Raw genomic sequence first — 27,654 nt, 5'->3', positions numbered from 1 at the left:
CTTTCCAACCTTTCCTCATGAGATAACTGCTTCATCCCAGGATTCATTTGAGTGAACCTTCGCTGATCTGCTTCTAATGCATTTACAACATTCCTGAAATAAGGAGACCAATCCAAGCAGGTTCTCCCTATCCACTTGCTTGTTACTTCCTTCTCTCTCGCAGTCTAATATCAAACTCCCCCGAGGAGCAACAGAATTAGGTCGAATCTAAAAGCACTGCTGATTTGCACTTTATTCATAAAAATCAAAGATCTTAAAATTCTGAGTCTCCGTCACTAACAACTTCCACCCAACTCACCCTGTCAATCTTTGTGGAATCAGTCAATTAGACTGATCATGTATTCATGGCAGAAGAGGAAAAAGCACTTGTCCAACTAACAATTGAAGTTGGATCAGAAGGCTCAGAAAATTCATTGGGGTTAATGGGTTGCAGGGAAAGCACCTTGTAAAGCTGACTGTTCTTAAAGCAACAATCAGAAGATGCAACTCCAACCGAGTCAGAGAAACCCTGCAGTGCAGGAGGAGGCCATTCGGCCCATCAGGTCTGCACTGACTCTCTGACAGAGTACCTGACCCAGGTCCTTTCCACCGCCCTATCCCCATAACCCCAAATATTTAGCATGGCCAATTCACCTAACCTGTATATCTTCAGAGTGTAGGAGGAAACCAGAGCACCCAGAAACACACACAGACACTGGGAGAATGTGAGAGTTCCACATAGACAAAATTCCAAACAGGCAGTCACCCAAGGCTGGAATCGAACCCATGTCCCTGGCGCTGTGAGGCAGCAGTGCTAACCACTGTGCCACCGAGAAGCCTGTCAAGGCCAACTTCAAGCTAACATCCACAGGACAGGCTCAGCACACTTGTCTTTGAGTCAAAAGGCTGTGTATTTAAATGTCAGCAGGTTTGAGCATATAATCTAAAAACTGACACTGGTGTTTAGAACAAAGGACAAGGAACAAAGAAAATTACAGCACAGGAACAGGCCCTTGGGCCCTCCAAGCCTGCATCAACTATGCTGCCCGACTGAACTAAAACCCCATATCCCTCTATTCCCAATTAGACTGCACTGCTGAAGGCGCTGTCTTTCAGGTCAGACTTTAAAGGAAGACTCTGCCCGATCAGGTTGCGGCAAATGACTCCATCAATTGAATCAGAGCAGAGAAGTTCTCCTGTTATCCTTGATAACATTTACTCCACGACCCATCACCACTGATAAATCGGACATCTAGTTTACCTGCAAATTGGCAGCTCAAAGTGATACACAGCTTCAATAAGCAAGAAGTACTCAGATCAAAAGGCCACACGTGTTGGAAGCAGTGTGACAGCAGCTTTCAAATAGAGGAAATTATCCAATTGTTTTACAAGATTCATCCAGAATTAAATGAAGATGGGGGCAATGCCTGCACAAAGGATGCATTTCCAACTGGCAGCCTTGGTATGCAGACAACTATGTTTGCCAATGACTGAGCTGAATTTAATATCTAATGGGAATCATGACAGTGGGACTAATTTGGAAATGTCCTCAGATTTTAATCAACTAAAGGTCTCCCTTAACGAGTTATGTCTGCAGCTGTCTGGCAGCTGGCAAAAAGTTGGCTACTACTTTGCAAAGGGACTGCAGCTTTCTGAACTGCCAATGGGTGAATACAGGCCTGCTTAGCTTGGCTTTTCTACACACTACCTCGACTCTTCCTCTGTTCCTCCGCAAAGCAGAGGAATGGGAGCAGTGCATAGTAGACACCACTGATTTCTGAGACACTGTCTACAACTGTGATGTTCAAGATTAAGTAAAAATATTGAAGTACTTCAGTTTTACAAGTTAAAACATTTAAAACACTACTAATGCCTCTTGTACAATAGCTTTGTCACTAATTTCTCCTTCAAATGAAGATTGTTATATAACAAGATAATAATGCAAAATCATTAATAGATGCTCACCAATTTGTACAGTTCTGTGACACTGATTTCATCAGGATCCACCATACTGAACTCTTTCCTTGGAACCAGATCCAGGCCCATCTGTCTATTTAGGAAGATAAAGGAACATATGATAGATTGGAGTAACTTTTCAAGTGCTTTGAATACAACCATATAGTAACTGTGTGTATTTACTGAATTCAGAGCGCTGCACCAGACTGTGGCGACTCTTATTTTGAAATACCAATTTACATTTATATACCTCTAACACAGAATCAGAATCTTTACAGTGCAGAAGACTATTCAGCCAATCGAGTCTGCAGTGGCTCGCTGAAAGAGCATTCTACCTAGTCTCACCCCCCCCTGCCTTATCCCTGTAACCTTGCACATTCTCTCTTCTGAAATGAAAATCCAATTCCCTTTCGAATACCTCAATCGAACCTGCCTCTCAGGAAGTTCATTCCAGACTCTGACCACCCTCTGGGTGAAAACATATTTCCTCATCACTTTTACTCCTTTTGCCCAATTTTTTGAACCCCTGTACTCTAGTTCTTGATGATCTCATGAGTGGGAACAGTTTCTCACTATTTACCCTGTCCATACCTCTCAGGATATTGAATACCTCTATCAAGCTTCAGGCATCTTTGCTCCAAGGAAAAAATTTTACAACCTTCCCAATCTGTTGCTACAATTCTTTATTCCTGGAATCATTCTTGTGAATCTTCTCTCCAATGCCTTCATATCCTCCCTCAAGCACGGCACCCAGAACTGGACACAGTACTCCAGACGAGGCTTAACTAGTGTCTTATATACATTCAACATGACCTCCTTCCTACTATACTCAATGTCCCCATGAATAAAACCCAAGATACTATATGCTTTATTAACTGCTCTCTCAACATGCCCTGCCATCGTCAATGGCTTAGGTACATATATACCAAGGTCCCTTTGTTTCTGTACCTCCTTCAGTTTCTCTCTTTCTTTTATACTGTCTCTCCACATCCTTCCAGCCAAGATGAATTACCTCACGCTTCTCTGCATTGAACTTCATCTGCCACTTGTCTGCCTAATCCACCAGTACTTTTGAAGTTCAAAACTCCCCCACCATACCCAAAAACATTTCCGATCTTCATATCATCTGTAAGTTTTGAAATCATGCCTTGAACACCACAGTCTGGGTCATTAATATGCAAGGAGGAAGAGCAAGGGTCCCAGCATTGACCCCTTGGAACCCTCCTCCAATCTGAAAAACAATTTATCACTACTCTGTTTCCTATCTTCAGCCAATTTCTTATCCAAGTGCCTACTTCCCCTTTTATACCATGAGCTATAACACAGCAAGACACACCAAGGTACTAGGGAGAAAAGTAACAGACAAAGTTTGGCACTGAGTTAACAAAGGAGCCAATGCGGTGAATGACCAAAAGCCCAATGAAAAAAGCAGTCAATTGAAGTCGGAGAGGACCAGGGGGGATATTTAGAGAATGCGGAGACAACTGAAGCCATGGTGTGGAGATGCCGGCGTTGGAATGGGTTGGGCACAGTAAGAAGTCTCACAGCACCAAGGTAAAGCCAAACAGGTTTATTTGGAATCACGAGCTTTCGGAGTGCTGCTCCTTCCTCAACTGAATCAGCCACTCACCTGATGAAGAAGCAGTGCCCCGAAAGCTCGTGATTCCAAATAAACCTGTTGGACTTTAACCTGGTGTTGTGAGACTTCGTACTGTAAACAACTGAACGCACAGCCGCCAATGGCGGAGTAAAAGAATTGTAGATGTGTGCATGAGGCCAGAGTTGAAGTAACACTGCAAGACTGGAGAATTTTAGTCCGAGAAAGGATCACAGGTAAAGAGAGGTGGACTCCTTGAGTGTAGGAGGAGGTGGGGGGTGATTTTAACATGAAGATGATTTTGTTTCTAAAGGGCATTTCTCGACTGGAAGGCAAAGTAAATCAGCGAGCACAGGAGTGATTGGTGAGAGTTAGGATCCAGACAGACTTTTGAATGAGCTTAAGAATACAGAGGGTGGAAAATGAAAGTCTCATGAGAAGTGCAACGGAACCAGTGTCTGGAGGTAAGGATGAAGATTTCATCCACAGATGGGCTGAGGCAGGGACACAAGTAGAAACACTTGCATTTATAAAGCACTTTTCACAACTTCAGCATGTCCCAAAGCACTTTACAGCCAACGGAGCACTTTTGAAGCAGACTGACAATATTATGAAGATCTTGGTAACAGAGGGGATATGGGTCAGAAACTGTTGAGGATCAAAAAGGATGCCAAGGCTGCAAACAGTCTGGCTCATCCCAAGACAACGGTGAGGGAGGGGGATGGAAATTATGGCAAGGAAATGGAGTCTGTGGCATGGACCAAAGACAATGGCTTCAATCTCCCAAATGTATAATAGGAAGACATTATGGTTCATTCCAAGCAAGATTTTGAATAAGTTAGTAAAATATATCCCTTTGCAGACTGCTCAATTTTGAAAAAAATGAGTCAGCAGTATTGGCAATTCTGAAGTAGCAGACTTGGCCTGAAGCCTTTCTACATGTAGGTTATTAAACCACAATGTGAACTGCGGAAGTATCACTCCAGTGTCAGATCCTCACGTGTAACTCAATTACACTAGCTTCACGTCAAAAAGGGCATCTCACAACAGCGACATAACTCCAATTTGATGTGAAGTTGCATTCTAAATGTCCCCAGGTGGCCTGCTCAACAGGCTCATGTATTTCTGAAGCTCAGAATGAATACCTTTAATGATAGGAGAGGATAGATACTCTGCCCAATACTCTAAACAATATAAATAGGAGCAGAAAGTGCTAGTGTCATTGCTCATTGTACACTACAAGGATCATCAAAGGTGACAGGTACCAGTGTCAGGCTGTTACAACCAGAGCCTAAATAAAGCTTTTGGAAAAAAAAAATCCCTGATGCGTCAATTTTAAACTCTGCCAACACAGCTTTAAAAACATGTAGTGTTTTCTGACAGCCCTCAATGCTGAGACAATGGTTGGTTTGTCATTTTAATGCTGATTTAGTGGCTTTCATGACATACTTGCAGTTTGCTCAATCATGGAGGTTTGAATGCATCATTCATGATTTACCAAGTGCCCAACCCATTACATATCCCACTGAAGCACATGGAAAACACTTGATAGAATTTCACACGGCCACCAATCTTCCCTCACTTCTTCTCTACAGTCGGTGTTCATTCTGCCCATCCCCTTGATATACGGTCAAGTTAGGAACATGCCTGTCATGACAGATTCAGGTCACAAACTTAAATGAATGAATCATTACAAGCAGCAGCAAATTTATCCAATTTAGATTTCTGAAATTCTGCCTGCAGTAACAGAATCAGGTTGGACATGATGTCAGGCTTAACAGGACAGTGCCAGAATTGGAAAACAAGAGTTCTGAAGAGAGACTGGAGGTACCAGCATGTCAACTGGGACGGTGAAGACATTAAAGGAATTTAATTCACATTTTTAACGGTGATTTCCTCTGGTTGGAGTCACTGGGCAGGATTTTCCAGCTGTGTTCACCCCAAAACCGGAAAATCCCACCCAAGGTCAGCGGACCTTTGCATGGTTGCCCCCCCGCCCACCCCCCAGCTAAGATTTCTGTGGTGGGCGGGATGGGAAAATTCCCCCCATTGTTTTAAAATTACAACAAAAAAGAGAGTGGAAACAAAAACAACATTGCAAGGAATAGTTTTACATGGGGATTGAGCATAGAATATTTTGCCATAGGGAGTAGTTGAGACAGATGACACGACATATAGTTAAGGCGATGGAGAGAGTGGGGAGCAGTGGGATTAGCTTTACTCTAGAAAAGAATTGGTACTGACATGGTGGGTCGAATGGCCTATTTCTATGCATTAAAGGTCTACGGTTCTATGTTTTCTAATGATCACATTCATGCCCTCCAGAAAACTATCAAAAGCGACCAACAGCTGCAAAAGGGTCTGACAAATATCGCCCAAAAAGCTGTAACTTCAACAAGTAATTGTTAATTAAAGGTGCAGCGTGACACAGGCTGATTCTTTTAAGCAATTTCTGAAAATAAAAATTCGTGTATAAATAAACAAGAATCCTTTGGGACTCATTTCTTTCAAGGGAAATTCTCAAAAATCTAACATGCATGGTGAAACTGCAATTTGTGCACCTCGTGACTGAGTAACAGAATGGGAAACGTTAATCACTCAGACTTTAATGGAAAACAAACACTGCCTACAGATAAAAGGGAAAAGGCCTTTTTGTGCCCTATGTCGAACTCAACTCTCACTCAAAAATTGAGACCTAAACATTTTCTCATTAGTTTATACCAATTTCCTGCATCAATGAACGCGACAGCTGAACAGATTCAAAAAGAGTTTGAGACATCAATGTATTGTCGTTTATGAATAAGCCATTATCTTAATCAGCTTAGTGACAGACTTCATTATAGATTGCCCAGCTTTATTTTCTATGCTAAACATCATAGTTGACAATCCATGTTAATTTAACTTGGCAGACATGCCAACTGCTAGTGTTTAAAGTTCAGTGTTTGAGCATTAGCATTCGTCAAAGTAAAATTCCCATTGATTAAAACATAAACCATTGGACTTGCATCAAATTTTTGCAAACCTAACATTGATTTGACATAAGGCTCAAAAGACAAATCCGGTTGGCTTTTCTTTGCTTCTAAATAGCAATAATTTGCTGGTTCTGGAACATAACTATGAGTCAGCTGGTGGTTTAACAAGTTTATCTGAGCAATATCTGAGCCAAACAAACCAGGAAGGTCCTTGGTTCCACCCCACTTATCATAGGATCATAGAAACCCTACAGTACAGAAAGAGGCCATTCGGCCCATCGAGTCTGCACCAACCACAATCCCACCCAGGCCCTACCCCCATATCCCGACATATTTACCCACTAATCCCTCTAACCTACACATCTTAGGACAATTTGTTTTTTTAGCATGGCCAATCAACCTAACCCACACATCTTTGGACTGTGGGAGGAAACCGGAGCACCCGGAGGAAACCCACGTAGACACGAGGAGAATGTGCAAACTCCACACAGACAGTGACCCAAGCCGGGAATCGAGCCCAGGTCCCTGGTGCTGCGAAGCAGCAGTGCTAACCACTGTGCTACCGTGTCGCCCATGTCAACTTATGACAGTAGCAGGATTGCAATTAGTCCCAGTACCACTAGTTGGGTAAAATTAGGCAATCAGGTTTGCATTTCGGTATTTATTCAGTGGCTCCGACTGCAAGTGTGTTATGTGTGGGTGTAGATCTTGGATGAAGATGGAATAAGGTTTGGCTGTGATGTCGCTGGCATCACAACTTAAGGCTCACATACAAATAATAACCATCTTGGAACAGCTCAAGTCTACAATTACGCCCTGGGACTGAGATTTCGATACCTTGGCAGGGTCCAGAAATGCCAGGCATCCGCCTGTATAATTTTCACTCAAAATTCTGGTTTGGGGGAGAAGTGCTGGTGAGCCTTTCACACACCCTCTACTACATAATGGAGTGTGTCCAAGATAAATCCTGAGCTACCAGTAGAACACTCAGCTCCAGTGGAACATTGTTTGGGGCCAATGCTGGCATCAAAAGATGGCAAATTAAATGTATTCAATCCCAGAGAGGATAGGTTATGTTATGTACTTGTACTTATTCCTACTGGCTCACTGGAGCAATGCTGTATTAATGTACGCACCAGAAATAATTTAATAGACCTATCGCTGGAAACAGAGAACAAACAACTATGGAAGAGACCACATACCATTAATAAAGCTCTGTTCGTTTATAACCAAAGTTCATCCTACGTTTCACATCATTAATGCACAACAAAAACTGGCGATGAGGACTACAGACTCATGCTTGATAGCCATCCAGAAAAAGAAATTAACCGAGGAAAAGTCACAATAAAAAGAAAATTTTCACATGTGCGATGAGACTAAACAGGCTAGGTGAACCTGAGTAAACAATACTCTACAAGTAGATTATAGAGATGGCCATGATTAACAAGAGGCTGGAGCTTGGTCAAGTATCTTGTATGTGCAAGAAAATTGAGGTAGCTGCTGGAAACACGGGTGCAAAGCATGCATACAGGAAACCTGCTTCAATGAAAAAATGTCTGGGGTTTTCAGCGTCATGGGACCTTTTAACGAAAATCAGGAGCAATGGAGCTCTTATACCAAGCGTTTTGACAATTTTGCGCAGGCAAACAAAATACTGAAGATATTATGGTGCCCAAATTTCCTGAGCATGATGGGAGAAAACCTTTCAATCTCCTCCATAGCTTAGTGCAAACTAACAAACCCGGCACTAAAATCTACAAACAGATTGTGGAGATTCTGCAAGCACATCTTTCACTGAAATCCCTGGTGATTGCAGAGCGCTTTAGAATTCGTAAAAGAAACCAGGAGGGGGAGTCAATTATGCAATTTGTGACATTGCTTAAAAGACTTGCAGAATATTGAGAGTATGGAGATGTGCTGAATGAAACTATTTGGTTTCAGATGTGTTTGCTTTCTATCGCGGCCTATGCAGTGAAGCAACACAAAAACATCTGTTAACTGAGAGTAATCTTATTCTGCAGAAGGCCATTGAAATCACTATTTATATGGAACTGGCTGCAAAGGAAGACCAGCAATTGAGCTCATGTATTTGAATTGTCCATTGAATCAACACCCAAAGCTGTTGAAATTCACACGTTACCGGTGAGCAAAACCAGGGTGTTCTGCTGTTGAATGTCAAAACTGTGGAACAAAAGGGCAGTGAGCATGTCCGCAGGAAGAAAAAAAGTGAGCTTGGAATAAAAATAAGCAGAACAAACCATGGCAGCATTTAATTAAAATCAAAAGGAGAAATGCAGTACAACAGGGTCGAAAAGACTCACAGCCAGAGGAGGAATTATCACCAACTGTGCCAGCCATCACTGGTACTACACACAGATACTGGGTCACTCCACCGCTGGATGTGAAGCCAGTAAGGATAGAAGCTGATACTGGGACAGCAGTCTCATTGGTGCCCGAGACTATCTTCAGAGAAACTAACGCATTCCCTTCTGGCCATCAAGGGTGTGCTGAAGACGTACACAAGTGGAGTGGTTCCTCTGAAGGACCGCATTGAAGTGGCTGTGCAACTCAATGAGCAAGCAGTAGAGATGCCTCTAAACGTAGTGCAGGGAAACATCTCCAGTGGGTCGCGCATGACTGGAGATGTTTCAAGTCAACACGATGACCAATGGAGAATCAGGCCTCACGAAAACCTTTAAGAAACATGATGTTGTTTTCGATGAATAATTCGGGAGCATGGAGAATATTATGACTCAAACTGAAAATAAAAGATGGAAGCCAAGCAAAATGCTTGAAGGCAAGGTCAGTACCATATGCTATGAGGCCGAAGGTGGAGGATGACTTGGGAGTGACTGGTGAAGACTGGAGTTCTGGAACCTGTCAGCATCAGTCAATGGGCCACACCTATTGTTCCAATCATCAGGAAAGATGGACATGTAAGGATTTCCGAGGACTTCAAGGTCAACATAAATCCAATGTTAGGTGCTGAACAGTACCTCACATTGAAGACCTGTTTGCGGGATTGGCAGGAGGCCAGAATTTCAGCAAAATAGACTTGTGCCAGGCCTCCTTGCAGATGAATGCGGACAAGTCGTCACAGGAACCTCTGACATTCATGACACAAAGGCGTGTTCCGGTATCGAAGATTGCCATTTCATATCTCATCTGCTCTTGCATTGTTTCAAAGGGCAATGGATCAAACCCAGAGTGGGCTAAGCAGGGTCCAGTGCTATCTGAATGGCATCCTGGTCACTGGAAGAGATGAAGAGGAACATCTTTGAAACTTAGATACCACTCTCCAGAGATTGGAAGACTATGGTCTGAGAGTCTGGAAGGACAAGTCTAAGTTCTTCCAGTCCTCCGGTGAATATATGGGACACGTGGTTGTTGCCAGTGGCCTTCACAAATCTCATATAAAGGTTAAGGCCATTACAGAGGTACCTATACATCAGAATATTAATTAGTCATCTTCCTTCTTGGATTGTTGAATTATTATGGAAGATTTGTCCCAAACAAATTCAACAGTTCTGAAATCATTATATAATCTCTTGTGCCAAAACAAGATAATCAGATCAATGTATTGATGCCTTTAGGCAAGCCAAAGATATGTTACTTAAGTCTGAAGCTGTTACGCACTTTGATCCTACCTTAGCCATACAGTTAGCTTGTGATGCATTGCCTTATGATGTAGGAGCGGTGGTCTCCCACATCATGCCATCGGGTGAAGACCCTTCGCTTTTGTCTCTTGAACCTTGAGCAAAGCTAAAAGTAACCAGATTAAACGGGCTGCACTGGAGATCATTATTGGAGTAAAGAAATTCAATCAGCTCCTGTACGGGACAGAGTTCACGCTGTTGACAGACCATCGCCCACTCACTACTGTTTTTGGACCACAATTCCGTCACTTGCAGCAAGCAGAATGCAAAGATGGGCAGTGCTTTTGTAACATTGTGACGAGAATAAACTGTCAGGATTGCCACTATCAGACAGTTCTTCGGACTGCTCAAACGGGAACATCTTATATTTTAAACAAGTAGACAGTACACCAGTCACTTCTAGGCAAGTGAGAAAACACACCTGGAGCGATCCTGTACTCTCAGAAGTGGCGGATATGGTTTTACGAGTAAAGATTTTGGAACTAGCACCTAACCTGAAACCCGAATACTCCAGGAGAATAGAGCTGTCAGTCCAGTCAGAATGTCTTCTATGAGGACTCTGAGATCATTCTGCCATCATTCAGGAAACGGGTATTGTAGAAGCTACATGAAGGTCATTATGGTGCCATATGCACGAAATAAATAGCAAGAAGTTAGTTCTGATGGCCTGGACTGGGTGTGGAAATTGTCAAAAAAGCTAGAAGATGTGTCACGGTAAGATGCCATCCTGAGCACCACTGCATCCATGGGAATGGCCTGAAAAGGCTTGGCAATGTGTGCATGTGGATTTCGCAGAACCTTTCAAAGGACATGTGCTCTCAGTAATGGTTGATGCTCACACCAAATGGCCAGAGATCGCTATGATGACATCTACCTCATCTAAGGAGACTATTGAGAAGCTAGAAGTATTTAATCACTTTGGATTTTCTGAACAGCTGCTAAGTGACAATGGACTTCAATTTGTCTCGTAGGAATTTGAGAACTTCCTACAAGAGAATGGTATTCAACACATTAGTTCCACACCATATCATCCTGCCACTAATAGACGAGCAGAACGCTTCATCCAAACCCTGAAACATACGTTGAAAGCAACCAAGGAACAAGACTCTCATATCAAACGTCTCAACAAATTCCTACTAGTTTACTGGAATACACATGTTCCATAACCAAGACCTTACTCATGATAAAAAGACAACTACAGCCCACATTCAATCTCTTGCAACCTCCAAAAACTAAGGAGATTGTGTAGCAGCAACAAGCACAAGTGGAACGGTGGGAAGGAATGCGGGAACAGACTTTTCCACCATGGACAAGGCGTTTTAGCTCAGAACCACTCCACAGGGGAGAAAAGGGTTCCTGCCACCATCCTTGCACAGACTGGACCCGTTTCTTACAATGTCCAGAACAGAGATGACATGATCTGGATGAGACATGTAGATCTGCTATTAGCTGGAGGAACAGACCTGCCAAATCTGGAGCCTGTTGAAAATTCAGGATCAGACTTACAAAGTCCAAACTTGAACTTTTCTACAACCCCTGCACTAATAGACGGCATTGAGGAAAGAAACCTTCTGTTCGGATGCAGAGACCACCTTTGGTTCTGATGTCAACACTGGTTAAACCCACCACTGAGGAGTTCGTGGGAAGACAAAAACGCTAGAGATTCCCATTAGTGTAAAGAAAGCGCCAGAGATTTACCATTCTGAAAGCAGCGACCTTCAAACCTTCTGATTTATTAATAGTGGCTGGATTATTGACTATTCTTCATGTTGAACTTGTTTGGGTGTGCATAATTTAAGGGGACAGAAAATATGCGTTTGTATTTAGTCCTAATGGCTCACTAGGGCTATGCTCTATTAACATATGCACCAGAAATGATGGAGTAGATCTAGTGCGTGAAACAGAAAGAGAAGCAGCAGCCATGAAGAGATCACACAACATTAATAAAGCCTTGTTTGTTTTTAACCAAAGTCTATGTCTTTGTGTCACATCTCCAATACACAACAGGTTACCTTTAATAATCCAAGTTTTGAGTTATTTTAGAGTACAAGGCTAACATTTGGGCAGCATGGTGGCACAGTGGTTAGCACCACTGCCTCACAGCGCCAGGGACCCGGGTCACCGTCCTTGTGGAGTTTACACCTTCTCCCCGTGTCTGTGTAGGTTTCCTCCGGGTGCTCCAGTTTCCTCTCATGGTCCAAAGATGTGCGGATTAGGTTGACTGGCCATGCTAAATTGACCCTAGTGTCAGGGGATTAGCAGAGTCAATATATGTGGGGTTACGGGAATAGGGCCTGGGTGAGATTGTGGTTGGTGCAGACTTGATAGGCCGAATGGCCTCCTTCTGCACTGTAGGGATTCGATGATTAAATCTTTAACCCTTCCCAGATTTTGAGGTTTCTCTGACAGAACAATTGTACGTCACTTTAACAAAGCACTGCTTCTAAAGTGCTTTTACTGTCACAAGTCAGTCACCCAAACGATGTTCATGACCACATTCCAGAGATTTGGGGTATTTTACGATGGGCATATGGGATCCTGTTTCAATTCACTTCCAGTGCAGAACGTTGGAATTTCAGGGCTAACAAAGTAGCTATGGAACAGCTTTGTGTTGCTGGCTTCCTGCTTTGTACTGTTTTAACCTCACAGGCACAAAAAATGACATGAGGTTATCTTGCACTCTCACTCAGTAGTCACTGAAAAGAAAAATATTTTCGACAGTCTCTTTCCTCATTTTGAAACATTTTATGAAGTATTTAAATCCAGCATTGTTCTTTAGTGTTGTACTGTGTCATACTGCTTCTGTACAAAATTTGATTTGTAAATAACTATTAGATTATTAAACACAGACTAAAACTGACAGTATGGTGTTAATTGCATTTCAGGGCAGAGGCAAAATATTTTATAATATAACCCAAATGTCAAAGTGGTCATGCCATATAATGTGGTGTGGCATATTTGTTATCCCCATGCCATACTTTTCTACTCAATGTATGGATAAGGGTAAAGGCTTCAGCTCATGTAGTACTGTTCTGCCTATGGAAACTGCCTTCCTTATATGAACACAAGTTAACGTAAGAAAAGCAAATCAGTAGCACAGAGACAAGATGTTGTTTTGGACACAAATTAGACTCATTTTATTCTCAACTAATTTCACCCACTTTTTTTGATCGTGGGAAGCTCGATGCAATTCAAAAATCAATACTTGCCAGGCGAAGGACAAATTGGGAGGCAGGAATTGGTTATTAGCCTTGGACAATTTCAGATCCCTCAAACATTTCACGAACCAGAATTTTCACACTTGTTCTGAATTGCATCAAGGTGCCCTGTATGACTCAAATATGGTAATGCAGCAGACAGGCTCATAGTAGCTTCTGAATTTCCAGCTACGCTTTTCAACTGCTATTCCAGATAAAGTAACATTCACCTAAATGTCTAACTTTTTTGCTGCAACTTAGCTTTTGTAATAGGATTTGTTTTCTGTGGATTTATATGCATGAAATAGCTATGAAATGTTTTAAACACCATATACAGCTTTCATTGTCTAATTTCAATAGTAGGCACAAATGGTGAGGCTTGGTATTAAAAAATTAAATCTAATTTGATACAACGTCTTACAATGTCAAGCAGAGTGCATCATTCGAGGATTTCATTTGGAGAAATGAACATGAAAGTGGGAAACAGACACATTAAAAGCAGCAGCGAGGTAATCCTGATAATAGATAAGCAAACCTTTCATTCCTAAAGTCAATGGAAGTGGAAAGAAAATTTTAAAATATTCCAGAAAGTACAATGAATAATATTGGAGACTGTTGCACAAAGTCAAGTCTGTAGGGAAACATGGGCACCATCTGCTGCATGAGAGGCAGTCATGTAAAGGCATCAGATATGCAAGATAAAAGGAGCTGCCTTGCCAAAGATTATTAAATCATTGAAATTGTAATTAAAAGTTTAAATTATCAAATATTCTCAACAATATTTATTCCGGTATTTATGCACATTAATTGTATGTTTCAAAATTAAATATGAACCCGTTAAATTCTGAATAATAATACCTTCATGCTTTTGTTGGCGGCCTATTATAAATTGTACAGGTCATATAATCATTTATCCTGTTGTAACATCATTCATCTAAAGTAATACACTTTATTCTGGAATTTCAATGCGAACGTAGAAAGCTTCAAAAATGTAAGTTTGTCTCAGAATACCCATGTTCGGTGACAGCAATTTCAAACAGAATCAGGAGGCCACACAAACTGTGTGGTGTGGCAGCGTGGAAGAGGGACAATGCTTCCGCAGTTAGGAAATCAGCCACATTGTTCAGTCAACAGCAATCAGGAGAGGATGCAATGACACAAGTAGTGGGAAATCTATTTACATCGGATCGTGACCCAGAGCCCACAGTTATTTAAAGCTCCAGTGATTGCCGAGTCACTTTTCTTCCTTTTTGGAGCAACCTGAAGCCCAAGGTGAAAAGATAATCATCACTAAACAACAAAGCACATTTTCCACTTGGTTTGCCCATCAGGGAACGTGCACAAAGCTTTTTTTTTTGTAACCGATCTAGGCGAGTGTTAAGGAAATCATTGAGGAAGGGAGGACGTGGGGGCGGGGGAGAACAAACCACAAGACTTCTTAATGAGGGACCGATTTCTGTAAAGGAAAGTAGCTGAAGGAGAACTAACAACTGTCTTTTTCACCAGAGAGAGGCTGCAGGCTCTGCCGAAGGAGGCGATGCAGAGGAAAGTAGTTATTTTGGAGGCTTCAGGGATATCTCCGAATGGAGCCACTATGCAGCTGTCACAGCAGAAACTGGCAAGCCTTGCGCATCATTGCAGCTGCCATGGTCTCTGGGCTGAGAAAGATTGCCAAGTTAGCTATATCTAAAAGTTGGCCATTCAAAAAACAAGGAATGCCTGTTCAATGCATGCAAATATAACCTCAGAGCATACGTGTCACGTCAGCAATGCAGCTTCCAAACACATGCTGCGCCATTCACACAGTTGTCTTATAAAACCATGTCAGTGCAACTCTATTTTAGCAACAGATGGGCAACAGCCATCTTTACCCAAACTATTTGCGTACCAAGCTACTAATCAAGGTGCTCCTGGTGTTACGTGCTGCTACCACTTGTACTTGTATATATCACCTTTTTACCATTGCAAAACATCCAAAGGTGGCGCACAGCAGCCATTATCAATCAAAATGACATGGAGGTAGTCATGTTGCAGCTTTATAAAACTTTGGTTCGGTCGCACTTAGGAGTATCGCGTTCAATTCTGGTCGCCTCTTTACAGGAAGAATGTGGAGGCTTTGGAGAGGGGACAGAAGAGGTTTACCAGGATGCTGCCTGGATTAGAGGGTTATGAGCTATAAGGAGAGGCTGGACAAACTAGGATTGTTTTCTCTGGAGTGGCGGAGGCTGAGGGGAGACCTGATAGAAGTTCATAAAATTATGAGAGGCATAGAGAGGGTTGACAGTCAGAATCTTTTTCCCAAGAGTTGAAAAGTCTAAAACTAGGGGGCATGCAGTTAAGGTGAGAGGGGGAAAGTTCAAAGGAGATGTGAGAGGCAAGTTTTTTTAAAAAACATAGTGGTAGTTGGCTGGAATATGCTGCCAGGGTTGGTGGTGGAAGCAGATATGATAGGGACATTTAAGGGGCTTTCAGCTAAGCACATGACTATGCAAGGAATAGAGGGATACGGACCAAGGGCAGACAGAAGGGATTAGTTTAATTTGGCATCACGTTCGGCACAACTTTGTGGGCCAAAGGGCCTGTTCCCGTGCTGTACTGTTCTATGTGCCACACAAGGAGACAGATGACCAAAAGCTTGGTCCAAAGTAGATTTTAAAGGAACGTCTTAGTGAGGAAATAAAGGTAGGGAACTCAGGAGTTTAGGTGGATAATTTTAGCACTCAGAACCTCGACAACTGAAGGCATAGTTGTCAATGGTGGAGTAACTGAAATCAGGAATGTTCAAGGGGAACAGAACTAGAGTAGCCTAACTATCTTGGAAGTGGTGTGGGTCTGGAGGAGATCAGGAACATGGAGGGGCGAGGCATTGAAGGGATCCGAAAACAAGAATGAGAATTTTAAAATCAAGTTAACTGGGAGCCACGGGAGTGATGGGTGAATTGAACTTGATGCGAGTTAGACACAAGGGCTTCCAATAAACTTCAGTTTCTGGAGGGTGCAAGTTGGGAGACCAGTCAGGCGTATGTTACAATAGTCAAGTCTAGGTGACAAAGGCATGGATGACGGTTTCAGCATCAAATGGGCAAAGACTGGGACCCCATCCTCCTGTTCTTACAGCTGAATAAATTTCCTCTTACAAATGGCAAAACCACACGGCATAGGGCAGCCATCAGAATTTGGAAGACTTTCTCCAGGGTGCAGGGCAAGATCTTACCCCAGAGATCTAAATCTCTGATTCAAGAAAAAAAAAAATCACATAACCAACCAGACCTCTGTTGAAGGCAGAAGCCTCACTGTCCTTTCTCAGTGCTCAGTGTGGGGGCTATAGACAGAGTTTAAGGCATAACTATTATGCTCCAGCAGCCAAAGTCTAGTGCGACTGCTCCATTAAAATATTGCTTCCACCGTGGACCAGCATAAGATCAAACCACACTGGCTGCTGCTGGGGTACTATAGTAGCGTGGCCCTTTTAAGGGGAGCATGTCCCAAGGGCCACATTATCGGTGAGGACACTATTGGGGGGGGGGGGGGGGTTTGCCAGCTCTCGGACGGGAATCGGCCCTGCCCCCAGATTTCCAGCGTGAATCACGCTGAGGCACTCTGTGATGCACAGAGTGTCAGAAATTCATGCTGGAAATCACGCTGAGAAAAACAGCGGGAGTTACTCCCATTTTCCCACAAATTGGGAACTTAGAATTTCTTTTGGGAGAATCCCGGCTCTGGTCTCTAATGTTATAATGACTTTAATTGCAACAGGCAGGCAGGTCTGTGTACTACATTGTAGTCTTCAGGCTGGGTTCCAAACATTTTTAAAATCTATCCTTTCATGGAATAGAAGGCCAGCATGTGTTGCCCATCCCCAATTGCTCTTGAATGGAGTGGTTTGCTGGGCCATTTCAGAAAGCAGTTCAGAGTCAAGCACATTGCTTCTGGAGTCAGAAGTAGCCCAGACTAGCTAAACCATGGTAGGCTTTCTTCCCTATAGGACTGTAGTAAACCAGGTGGGGTTTTTACAATTGATGATAGTTGCATGGTCACCAATGTTTTTAAAAATTTAATTTAATTCCACCAGTTGCATGGGCCTCTGCATTGATGATCCAGTGACACTACTACTGTGCCACCATGTCCGCATAATTGGCACAACTGTGTGACACACTCTCTGATAAAGTGCAGACAGTGAAGGCAAAGCTCATTCTCCATGGTCAAGTACTCATGCCTGGTTGCAGAAAGTAACTCGGAGACTAATTAAGACTGTATCAGTTACCTGAAGTGCCAACGTAATGCTTTCCTCCTGGCACTGGAACTTCTCTTCCTCCTGCGAAACTAGGACAACCCAATTGAATGCCTTCGCTAAACAATGTGATTGCAACTGTTTTTGGCATTTGGGAGGAAGAATGCTGGAACTGGGAGCCTGGACTGAAGGAATCTGGTATTGCAGAAACACAGCGAACGGTTCAGAATGTTTTTTGAATTAGCAACATAAAAGAGCTGCTTGGCTTTACAAGATAGGAAAAAAGACATCCAAAAAAGTCTAATAACTTCAAGAAGCCCTTGCCGTGTGCAAATCATTATATGTCTAAATGTGACGCATTAAGATCAATAAGCTAAAGGCAAATGTTGCTTGTGCATGCAAAGTACAACATCAAAGAACTACTATTGATCATAATGAACTTCTGATAAAACAACTGTGATAAGAAAGCTGATGTCAGTTAAGATAAGTGACTGCCAAGGAATTTGGGCACTTGGAATTCTGCCTCTTTGTGCCAGAAAGGAAATGGGTATTATATCTTGTGCCGGGAATCTCAATGGACATGAATTGCAGGGTAGGAATTACAATTACTACTGCCGAATGACTGATCAACACCACACAGTCAAAACACGCAGCTGACACACAAACAGATTGTGGAATCCGATCTACACCTTGATTTCAAAAGGAAAAATTATGCTCCTTCTGTTTATCTGTAAATCACATACTGTTGTTGAAACCAGTGATAGACCACAGTGAATCTGCTGCCAGAAAGTCAACACAAAAGGTTTCACAGACCTCGCTGACAGCCCCTAAATATTTAGTCAGGATATCATAGCTAATTTTGAACACTTACTTACAATAATGCTCAAAAGGCAGTTATTAACTATAACAATGCAGCTGATTAAACGCACATACACTGGGATCAAAATGGTGTTACAATCCCCGTAGAGACCACTGATCTTTAAAGAGAACTGCCAAGTCCCTGCAATTTACTCCAGTGAAGCCATAACATTCCATGGTTAAATTATTTCACTATAAACATGTCAAATAAAGCTAACAGTATGGACTAAACACTTAAGTTCCCAATTATATTTGTTATAAACAATGTTTATAATTTAAAAAATTACACGATCACTTTAAATCAGAAATCCTCAACTGAAACTTTCTCTTTCCACTTCCCCCACCACCTCGCCAGAAAGCCTTTGGCTACCTATCAGACTCTTGAAAGTTCCTTCACTTCCTGGGACCAAACCAAGTGCCACAGCTCTCAGGAATTCACTTTGGTTCACAGTGTTCCTACTATCCCCTGAGGTACAAGCTGTCTTGGGGTCCTTCCATTAGCATTACCTGAGTGACCCTCCACCACTCCTTAATCACCTTATGATTGTGGACACTCCAGCTCAAACTAGGGCCTCACTGCACTCTAGTCTAGTTACACCACTCTAGAAATACACCTGATTACTGATAGCTCTTTTGCTTCTGGTCTCCAGCTGCTTTACAGCTCTTTGCAGACTCCCCAAGTTGAACTGCCTCTGTGAGCAAAAACATACAAAAAACCCCCACACAAAAGGGCTGTGCTTTTCAATCAATCTCCAGGGACATGTGACATTCTTGGGATACTCCAAACATAATTATTGACCTTCAATGCAATTTGTTTGATTCTGTGAAGCACATAACTAATTTATATCTCCAATGAAGTTAATAGACATCCTCCCCAGACTTCCTGCTTCCACTAAGAAATATCCTTGTTTACCAAGGGGCTTTAAGTTTCAAAACCAAACCTTTTGACCATTTGGTCTGCAGGGATAACTTACGTCTCTAATAAAGTCAGGACAGTGGAGCTCCAGCAAACAGTTTCCAATGGTCTAGCTCAACAACTACCGCCCCCCCCCCCCCCGCCCCTTCCCCCCCATGCCAATTTAATGACTTTCACCCTCCTAATTCTGACCTCCTAAGAACACATGGAAAGATCTTTGGTGTGGTTTGACAAATTCTGACCTCCAGAGGTTCAGTTACCTTACACCCAAGAATGTAATCTCCCCAAAACCAAAGGTCAACTCTAAAATATGAATGAAAACAAATGAAACTGGAATGTTATTTGAAGTATGCATAGCCTTGTCTCAATAATTTGCAATAATGTCCAACCTTATCTAGTTGGTCAATCAATCTCAGCCAGAAGTTTATTTGGATTTGTTCACAGGATGAGAGTGTCACTGGCTAGTCCAGCATATATTGCTCATCCTGAATGGTCCTCAAGAAGGTGATTCTGAGCTGCTTTCTGCCTTCTTGAACAGCAACAGTCCAAGTGGTGTTAAAGAGAGAGCTCCAGGACCTTGAGCAAGCAGCAGTGAAGGAACAGCGATATATTTCCAAGTCAGGATGGTGAGTGGCTTGCAGGGGAACTTTTAGATGGTGGTGCTCCCATGTATCTGCTGCCCTTGTCCTTCTCGATGGCAGAAGTCAAGACTTTGGAAGGTGTTGTTCAATGAGCCTTGTTGAGTTCCTGCAGCGCATCTTGGAGATAATACAAACTGCTGCCACCGTATGTCGGTTCGGTGGTGGAGGGGCTGTACATTTAAGGAGATGAATCAACTGGAATTTTCAGGACTGAGATTGATAGAATTTTGAGAGATGAGGTTATCAATGGATGTGGACCAAACTGCTACGAAATAAAGGCAAGGTACAGATCTGTCATAATCTAATAGAATGGCTGAAAAGGCTCAAGGAGCAGAATAATTTAATTCTCTTCCTATGTAGCTTTGACACCACTCCCAAATGTACAAATGTTCATAGATCATAGAATCCCTACAGTGCAGAAGGAGGCCATTCGGCCCACTGAATCTGCACTGACCACAATCCCACCCGGGCCCTAGCCCCGTAACCCCACATATTTACTCCTCTAATCCCCCTGACACTAGGGTCAATTTAGCATAGCTAATCAACCTAACCCGCACATCTTTGGACTGTGGGAGGAAACCGGAGGAAACCCACGCAGACATGGGGAGAATGTGCAAACTCCACACAGACAGTCACCCAAGGCCAGAATTGAACCTGGGTCCCTGGTGCTGTGAGGCAGCAGTGCTAACCACTGTGCCACCCCAGGTCCAGCATTTTCTAGAACAATAATTTAAAAACTGCCACTTCACTGAGGAAAACATACAAGTTAGAAATGTCAAAAACAGAAAATGCTGGAAATTTCTCAGCAGGTCTGAGAGCCAATGCTACCGCTGAATCAGGATAACCCTTTACCAGAGCTGAAAAAAATGCCTATTTGAAAGCTGACAACACATGCAAAAGCTATGACCACTTACATTACAAAAACTTTTCCCAAAGAAACGTCCAGACCATAAGAAATAATGGCAGACCAGACTTCCCATCCCATTTTGTTCATTTAAATAATTTTGTTATTTTCCAGTTGTGTTGCATTAAACCAACAATCAGATGGACATTTGATTATCCATACAACTGTTGTTCTGTTTTCCTTTAGTGCTTTCTGCACAATATCGATGATAGCATCTTAATTTTCTACATGATTACATTTTGGTTATTTTTAACTACCGTGGAAAAGAAAATGGGAGGTTAAAAACAAGCCATATGTATCAGGGTAACATCATTAGAAGGGAATGCTTACTCATTGCCCCAATCCAGGCGAGCTGTAATGTGCCTTTTTACATCTTTCATCCGGTCATGTGTTAGATGCCCCACGAGTACTTGCCTACGGAGATCAAGTAGCTCATTCATCACATGCCAGAGCCGATGGAACAGATCTCCTTCATTCTTCTGTCAAAGGAAGGGAGAAATAAGACAAAACATTTTGCACATTGCACAAAAATAAAATGTCCCTTGAAGAAATTGGTCAGCACCAACCACAAGGAATTTAGTACAATCCAACACCATGGCTCACACCAAAAAATACAAGGACATTGCCAATGGAGGTAATCATGATCTTAAAAAGGGTGAGTGCACAAAATTCCAGCGCCAGTTAACCTGTCAGTTCAGCAACACCGTTCCAAATGCCAGCCATTTTGGCGAGAGGTTTAAGGCCTAGAAAGACCATCCACCACACAAGTGGGCAGGCAATTAAGCTCATTAAGAAGCTTGTTAAGGGCACTGAAAGACTGTCAACTGGGATTTTCCCTAGTCAGTAGGGGTCATATCAATTAACTGGAGGCGGGCACTCAGTGGCAGGCCATGGTGTCAACAATCCAAAACAGGCATCGTTGCCCTCCCTGCCTGGTTAAGGTTATAGCCAAAGGCCACCTTCCAGAGGGATATCCCCCACCTCCAGCAGTGGTGGCCTGACTGCTTTTCAATTAAAAGTGGCCGGGAGATCGCCTTCTTGCAGCACCCTCTCACAGTTAGCTACTTCGTACTGCTGCCAGGTGCTTCTCTGAGGTTGGAAGGCCCCTGATTGGCCATCCAGCATTGAAAGGCCGCCCGTTATCCCTAATTGAACAGGGGACACATCTCCATGGCCAATTAAGGGCTCAGTCATGTGAAAATCATAACTTTAGTCAGTTTCCCCCCTGGAAGGGGAAGCTCCTTGGCCTTTTGGCCAAGATCAGGCATCAGATCAAGCCCAAGATGGGGTGAAGATAAAATAAACCTGTTTTCTGCCTCAGTGACAAAAATTCAGCCCACTGATGCTTCATCAGAATTAAAATCTGGAAGTTAAGTAAGCTCATTTGTGGGATTACTGAGGAGGGAATGTACAAACAAGGTAGAAATCAAGAATTAATAACTTTGCTTCAAGTCACAGCGGGAGTTAATGGATTAAGTGATCGGCAGAGTTTTTGAATGTCGGGGAAATAACTGATGGGGGATTTGGTTAAAAAAATCTTTCAAGTAGGCAATGAATAAACATTATAAAAAGTAGAAAAGAAAATCGACTTATTTACCATCTTCCACATCCTCAGCATGCTCAAAGCATTTCACAGGTAATGAATTAACTTTTTGAAATGCTGCTGCCTGTAACACCAAACGTGGAGGCTGATCTGTCAGAACACAGCTCCACAGTCGGTCTGCTCTTTAGATCTGAACTTATCTTTTCTCTTTTGAGGCTGACACACGTAGCTCTGCACCCTGGGATTACATTATAAACTTTCAATAATTCTTTATCCTTCCTGACTTTGTTCGAGAACATATATGGCTTCCTTTTTGACTATCCCAACTCATTCAGAGTCCTCCCACTCAAATTTTGCTATTGGTATCATGGTTTTCTCTTCCAGTTTTCCATCACCAGCATTATTCATTATCATGAACAATGGACAACGATTTTTAAATTATAACCAGTATGATGCATGACTGAAGATCGTACTGGAAAGCAGTGGGTGCAGGTTTCTCCTGTTGCAGGAATTATGCAAAGGACTGCAGAATAATTCATTTAATTTTATTTGATAATAATCAAGTCACTAAAAGTTCACGACATGTTTCCAATATGCAGTCGGAAAATATGATGCCACCCCGCAAAAAAAAAAAGGTGTCCTGTTCTGCTTCTGGATCCCGTCCTTATCATCACGCCTGAGCTCCAATCTGCTGCTACTCCAAGCATTAAATAAGGTTGCACTGTGGGGTGGGGATTTCTGATCTTACTATCCTATTACCCACAATGGGCAGCACAGTTCAATGTCCCAGAACAGCAGCACTGTGAGATGCAAGTTGGGAAGAGTGGGCGGCATGGTGGCACACTGGTTAACACTGCTGTCTCACAGCTCCAGGGACCCGGGTTCAATTCCGGCCTCGGGTCACTGGCTGTGTGGAGTTTGCACATTCTCCCCGTGTCCGCGTGGGTTTCCTCCGGGTGCTCCGGCTTCCTCCCACACTCCAAAAGGTGTGCAGGTTAGGTGGATTGGCCGTGCTAAATTGTCCCTTACTGTCCCAAGATGTGTAGGTTAGGGGGATTAGCGGGGTAAATACTTGGGGTTGCGGGGAACAGGTCTGGTTGGGATTGCCCGTTAGTTTCAGGGGATTGCGTGGGATTACAAGGATAGGACCTGGGTGGAATTGTTGTCGGTGCAGACTCAATGGGCCGAATGGCCTCCTTCTGCACTGTCGGGATGCTATGATCCGAGTGACAAGGGGCAAACAGAGGAAAGCTGGCTTAACTGTGAACTGGGGTAGGTGAGGTCAGGAGGAGGAAGAGTGTACCATGAATTGGAAATTGGAAGAGCTGAATGTTCGAATCAACTGGAGGAGGGAAGGAGAGAATAATACATAATGAGATTAACAGCTGAAAACATATCCACAACGACTCATAAATGAAAGGAAATCCCCCTCAGTTATTTTGCCACAATCTACTTCAGTTTTTAAACTGGACCTGGTAAATATTTTGTTTACACTACACGTTTGGCTGTTACTGAACAAGAAAATGACTGGCAGCTCTGGATCAGCATCCTTTAATGAAAACCATGTCAATCCTCTTTGATCAACAGAAATATGCACTAACTGAGCTGGTGGCAGATGGTAACGGAGCATTTCTCCCGAGTCCTCCTGACCTGAAATGCCATGTTTCCATGGGGATGTGGGACATGGATTTAAATAAGGATTTTTATTAGCAGACGGATGTGGTTTCAGAAAATTTCATCTGCTTTTTGTTTTGAAATTCAAACAGAGAGCAGAGGAATACATTTTGTTACTCAAAAGAACTCCTCCAGTACGATTCTCTGTTAATACAATAGCCACATTCACAGGAAACCCCAAATCACAGCAGCTGTATAAATAATGGGTCTGAATCAATTGAACTATCGGCAATATGCATTTGGATTTTATTTGGCCCACTGTGTGCATCTAAGCTGGAAACTATCTCCCTAGTAAACAGAGAATGAAATATTGACGACAACTTCTATTTCAGGTACATTGCAGCTCCACAGCGTGCGCGCCCTGTAGTTTTTCAGTTTACTATCTAGTGCATTAGAAACCCCTTCATCACAGCATGGCAATAGTTTCCTTCTGCATCTTTGAGAGGGCAAGGACCTGGAAAATAACCATCAGCACAGGATGTGATGGCATTGGAATTATCTTTGTTCAGTTTCCCCTCCAATTTTTCAATACAATTCCCCTCCCATCCTGAACTCTCAGTTCCCACGATCCCCAAAACTACACAGCATCTCCTGACCATCGGTTAGTGTCCTGAAATGTTTTTGACTCACAGAATCAAAGAATCCCGACAGTGCAGAAGGCGGCCATTCAGCCCATCAAAGCCTGCACCGACAACAATCCCACCCAGATCCTATCCTCGTAACCCCACATATTTACCTTGCTAATCCCCCTGACGCTAACGGGCAATTTAGCATGGCCAATCCACCTAACCTGCATATCTTTGGAGTGTGGGAGGAAACGGGAGCACCCGAAGGAAACCCAGGCAGACACGGGGAGAACGTACAAACTGCATACGGACAGTCACCCAAGGTTGGAATTGAACCCGGGTCCCTGGCGCTGTGAGGCAGCAGTGCTAACCACTGTGCCATCCACTTATCAACACAATTGGAAACAACAAGAATAAAAATGGAAGCCTTGCTCTGCCTATCTGGGCCTAATGAGGAGAAAGAATATGGATGTAATGGTCTACTTTAGCAACTGAACAATATAAGATTTATACTGGTTAACAGTGCAAAAAGAAATGAGACACAATGGAGGATTAGGTTATTCATCAATCTTATCCTTGAAACTGATACTTTGTATTTCAACTGCTTATTACAGACACCCTGCTACTTTAATCTACTTCACTGTGCTGACTTTAGTTGTCACAACCTTGAAAAGGTCAAGAAGAAGCACGACATGACATATTTCACATTGCCTCAAATGGGAGCTAAGCCCATCCCTCGAAATCAGTCAGGGATTGGCCCTGCCACCGATGAAGTACATTGCTGCAGCTATAACCACCTCAAAAAGGGTGAGCCGATTTAAATTGGACACATATCGAGCTTTGATTATTTTCTGACAACTGAAGTGTATTTTACAGTTGTGGTCAAGACTCCGACAGTGAAATATACAGCACATTTTCCTCTCAAACTCAACAACAAAACCTCAAACTATCAGAGAGCTGAACAGGAAATAAGAAGGCTTTATTTTAGAGACCTGAACTTCCTGTCAACTGTAGTATACGTGGATAAAACTGTCTTTTATGTTTGAAACAATTCAGACGGCTCTTATGGTAATAACTAGCATCGAGTTAATTATTAGAGTTCAGATGGGAAAAGCGCCACACAAAATTCCTTCAGAAGGATTTCTGTACCCTGGAATATATTTTTAATTAAATAGCCTTCTCCAAGATTCAAGTTATCCAAGTGAAAACAAAACCAAAACAGCCAGTTAAATATGAGGCTGAGAAATATGTCGATCAGAAAAAAATTGAAAGTTTATGCATGGATGCAAGCAAAAGCATTTGTATTTCCAACCTACTCACCCACTAGCAGTTGAAGAAAAGATTTCATATTAAACTCACACCATTGCCACTTCAGCTGTCAGACTTAACACAGGGTGTCTTGCCTGGCTCTTCAAACAGTAGGCAAGTGTCAAAAATGTTCACATGTGAGGGGAATAGGGAATGTGCAAAGATTCATTAGGTCCAATCTATTTTTAAATGTGAACATGGCTCCTGGATGTACTGCTCACCCAAGCTGATTATTTCTGTGCGCAAATAATGACAGAATTGCAGTAAATTCCTCCGGTCCCAGAGGTTATAGCTTTGAACTGAGCATCTGCAATTATGACCAAGAGATGACAATATTTGGCTGTTCTGATTTCAAGAAGTCATAGAAAATTTACAGAATTGGAGGAGAACATTTAACCCACGCAAGCATATTTCATGATAGACAGATTTGTTTGTTTTCAAAGTAGAAGGAAGAAAACCATTACCACATAAAGCTGTTTCCACATAATTCCCCATTCTCGTAACGTTCCCGTCATTTCGGTAATGACGGTGTCTTCTGTCGGAATGATTGTTTCAAATTGCCTGTGGTTACAAGAAGAATACATCATCCATGAGCTGATTGTCATATGTTTGCAATTTGTCATAAAAGCGGTGGGCCTTTTCACTTTGAATTTATGCATTTTAGTCCTTTCAAATTAGAGGATAACTTAAAATTCTACCTTGTTAACTTCAAGGGTGAAAAATTTCTCCGTTGACCAAAAACAATTCAACTGAAAACGTTCATCAAGTCTTACGAGTGACTTCTAAGCATTCCTGCATATATCTACGTGCTGAACAGATTCTTGAAAGATACGGTCAATAAAAGATGACAGTATTTACCTCAAATTGTTTGAACCACAGTTGCACCAAGTGAAATAGCCCTGCAGTAACTGCAGCAAACCATTTAGGAATAAACAGTGTAAAGAAATGGTGTATAATTCCTTCATTCTATTCTTTGCTTATGATGAGGACTCAACTTTAAATAGGTTCAATTTATATTTTCTGTCTCAGAAAATACGCTTTTTTCCCAATTTTATGAGTAGTTTATGTATCAGCAACCCAGCAAATTTGCTCAATATTTTTGGACTTATTTAAAATTTCCAATTTATTGGATAAATATGTACAACATAGCCAATTACCTATCTACCCTTCAACAGACAACCAAGTTATCGGACTTCTACATTTAAAACCCATTTTCACTTGAGGTCATACGTACATCAACGAATACACTTATACGCAACTGAAAAAGTACCATGGGGCCAAAAGCAGAAGCTCTTCAGACGCACCTGCAGTTTAAGTATGCAATTGTGTGGTGAAAGATTAAAGTAGAAATAGTTAAGCCAGGTAATGACCTTTCCTTTTAAGTTGAGTCTAGTCTGGGGGAGAGCCACCATTAGCTAGGCCATCGATGTCAGAGAAGGGGGAAAGGGTGGAAAATGGTGGGAGAGGACACTTTAAAGCTGGCATTTCTTTGTTGACAACCTGGTAAAACATGAGAAGCCATATGCCAAATGAAAGGGGTGCCAGTCTGCCAACTGAGAGCAGGGTCCAATTGTGTGTCCAGGTGTGAGACATGATCCAGAGCCTTAATTTTATTTTATTTTTTTTAAAAGCTGTTTTTTTCTCTCTCTTTTGGAA

The 27,654-nt window shown here is 42.4% G+C and overlaps 1 protein-coding gene across 1 annotated transcript in view; it reads right to left on the bottom strand.

The window, feature by feature from the left end:
• Positions 1 to 27,654, bottom strand: part of LOC144499054 (dedicator of cytokinesis protein 4-like) — a 386,914-nt gene that overhangs the window by 261,075 nt on the left and 98,185 nt on the right. Inside the window, exons 5-7 of the mRNA XM_078221109.1 lie at positions 26,463 to 26,559; positions 21,238 to 21,386; positions 1,945 to 2,029 (exon numbers count right to left, since the gene is read on the bottom strand). Of these exons, the coding sequence (XP_078077235.1) occupies positions 1,945 to 2,029; positions 21,238 to 21,386; positions 26,463 to 26,559 (331 nt within the window). The remainder of the gene's footprint in view (positions 1 to 1,944; positions 2,030 to 21,237; positions 21,387 to 26,462; positions 26,560 to 27,654) is intronic.

This window comes from Mustelus asterias, chromosome 9, assembly GCF_964213995.1.
Source record: "Mustelus asterias chromosome 9, sMusAst1.hap1.1, whole genome shotgun sequence".
Lineage (NCBI taxonomy): Eukaryota > Metazoa > Chordata > Chondrichthyes > Carcharhiniformes > Triakidae > Mustelus > Mustelus asterias.
The sequence above is the reverse complement of the archived record's forward strand: the minus strand, read 5'-3'. Positions and strand labels throughout refer to the sequence as shown.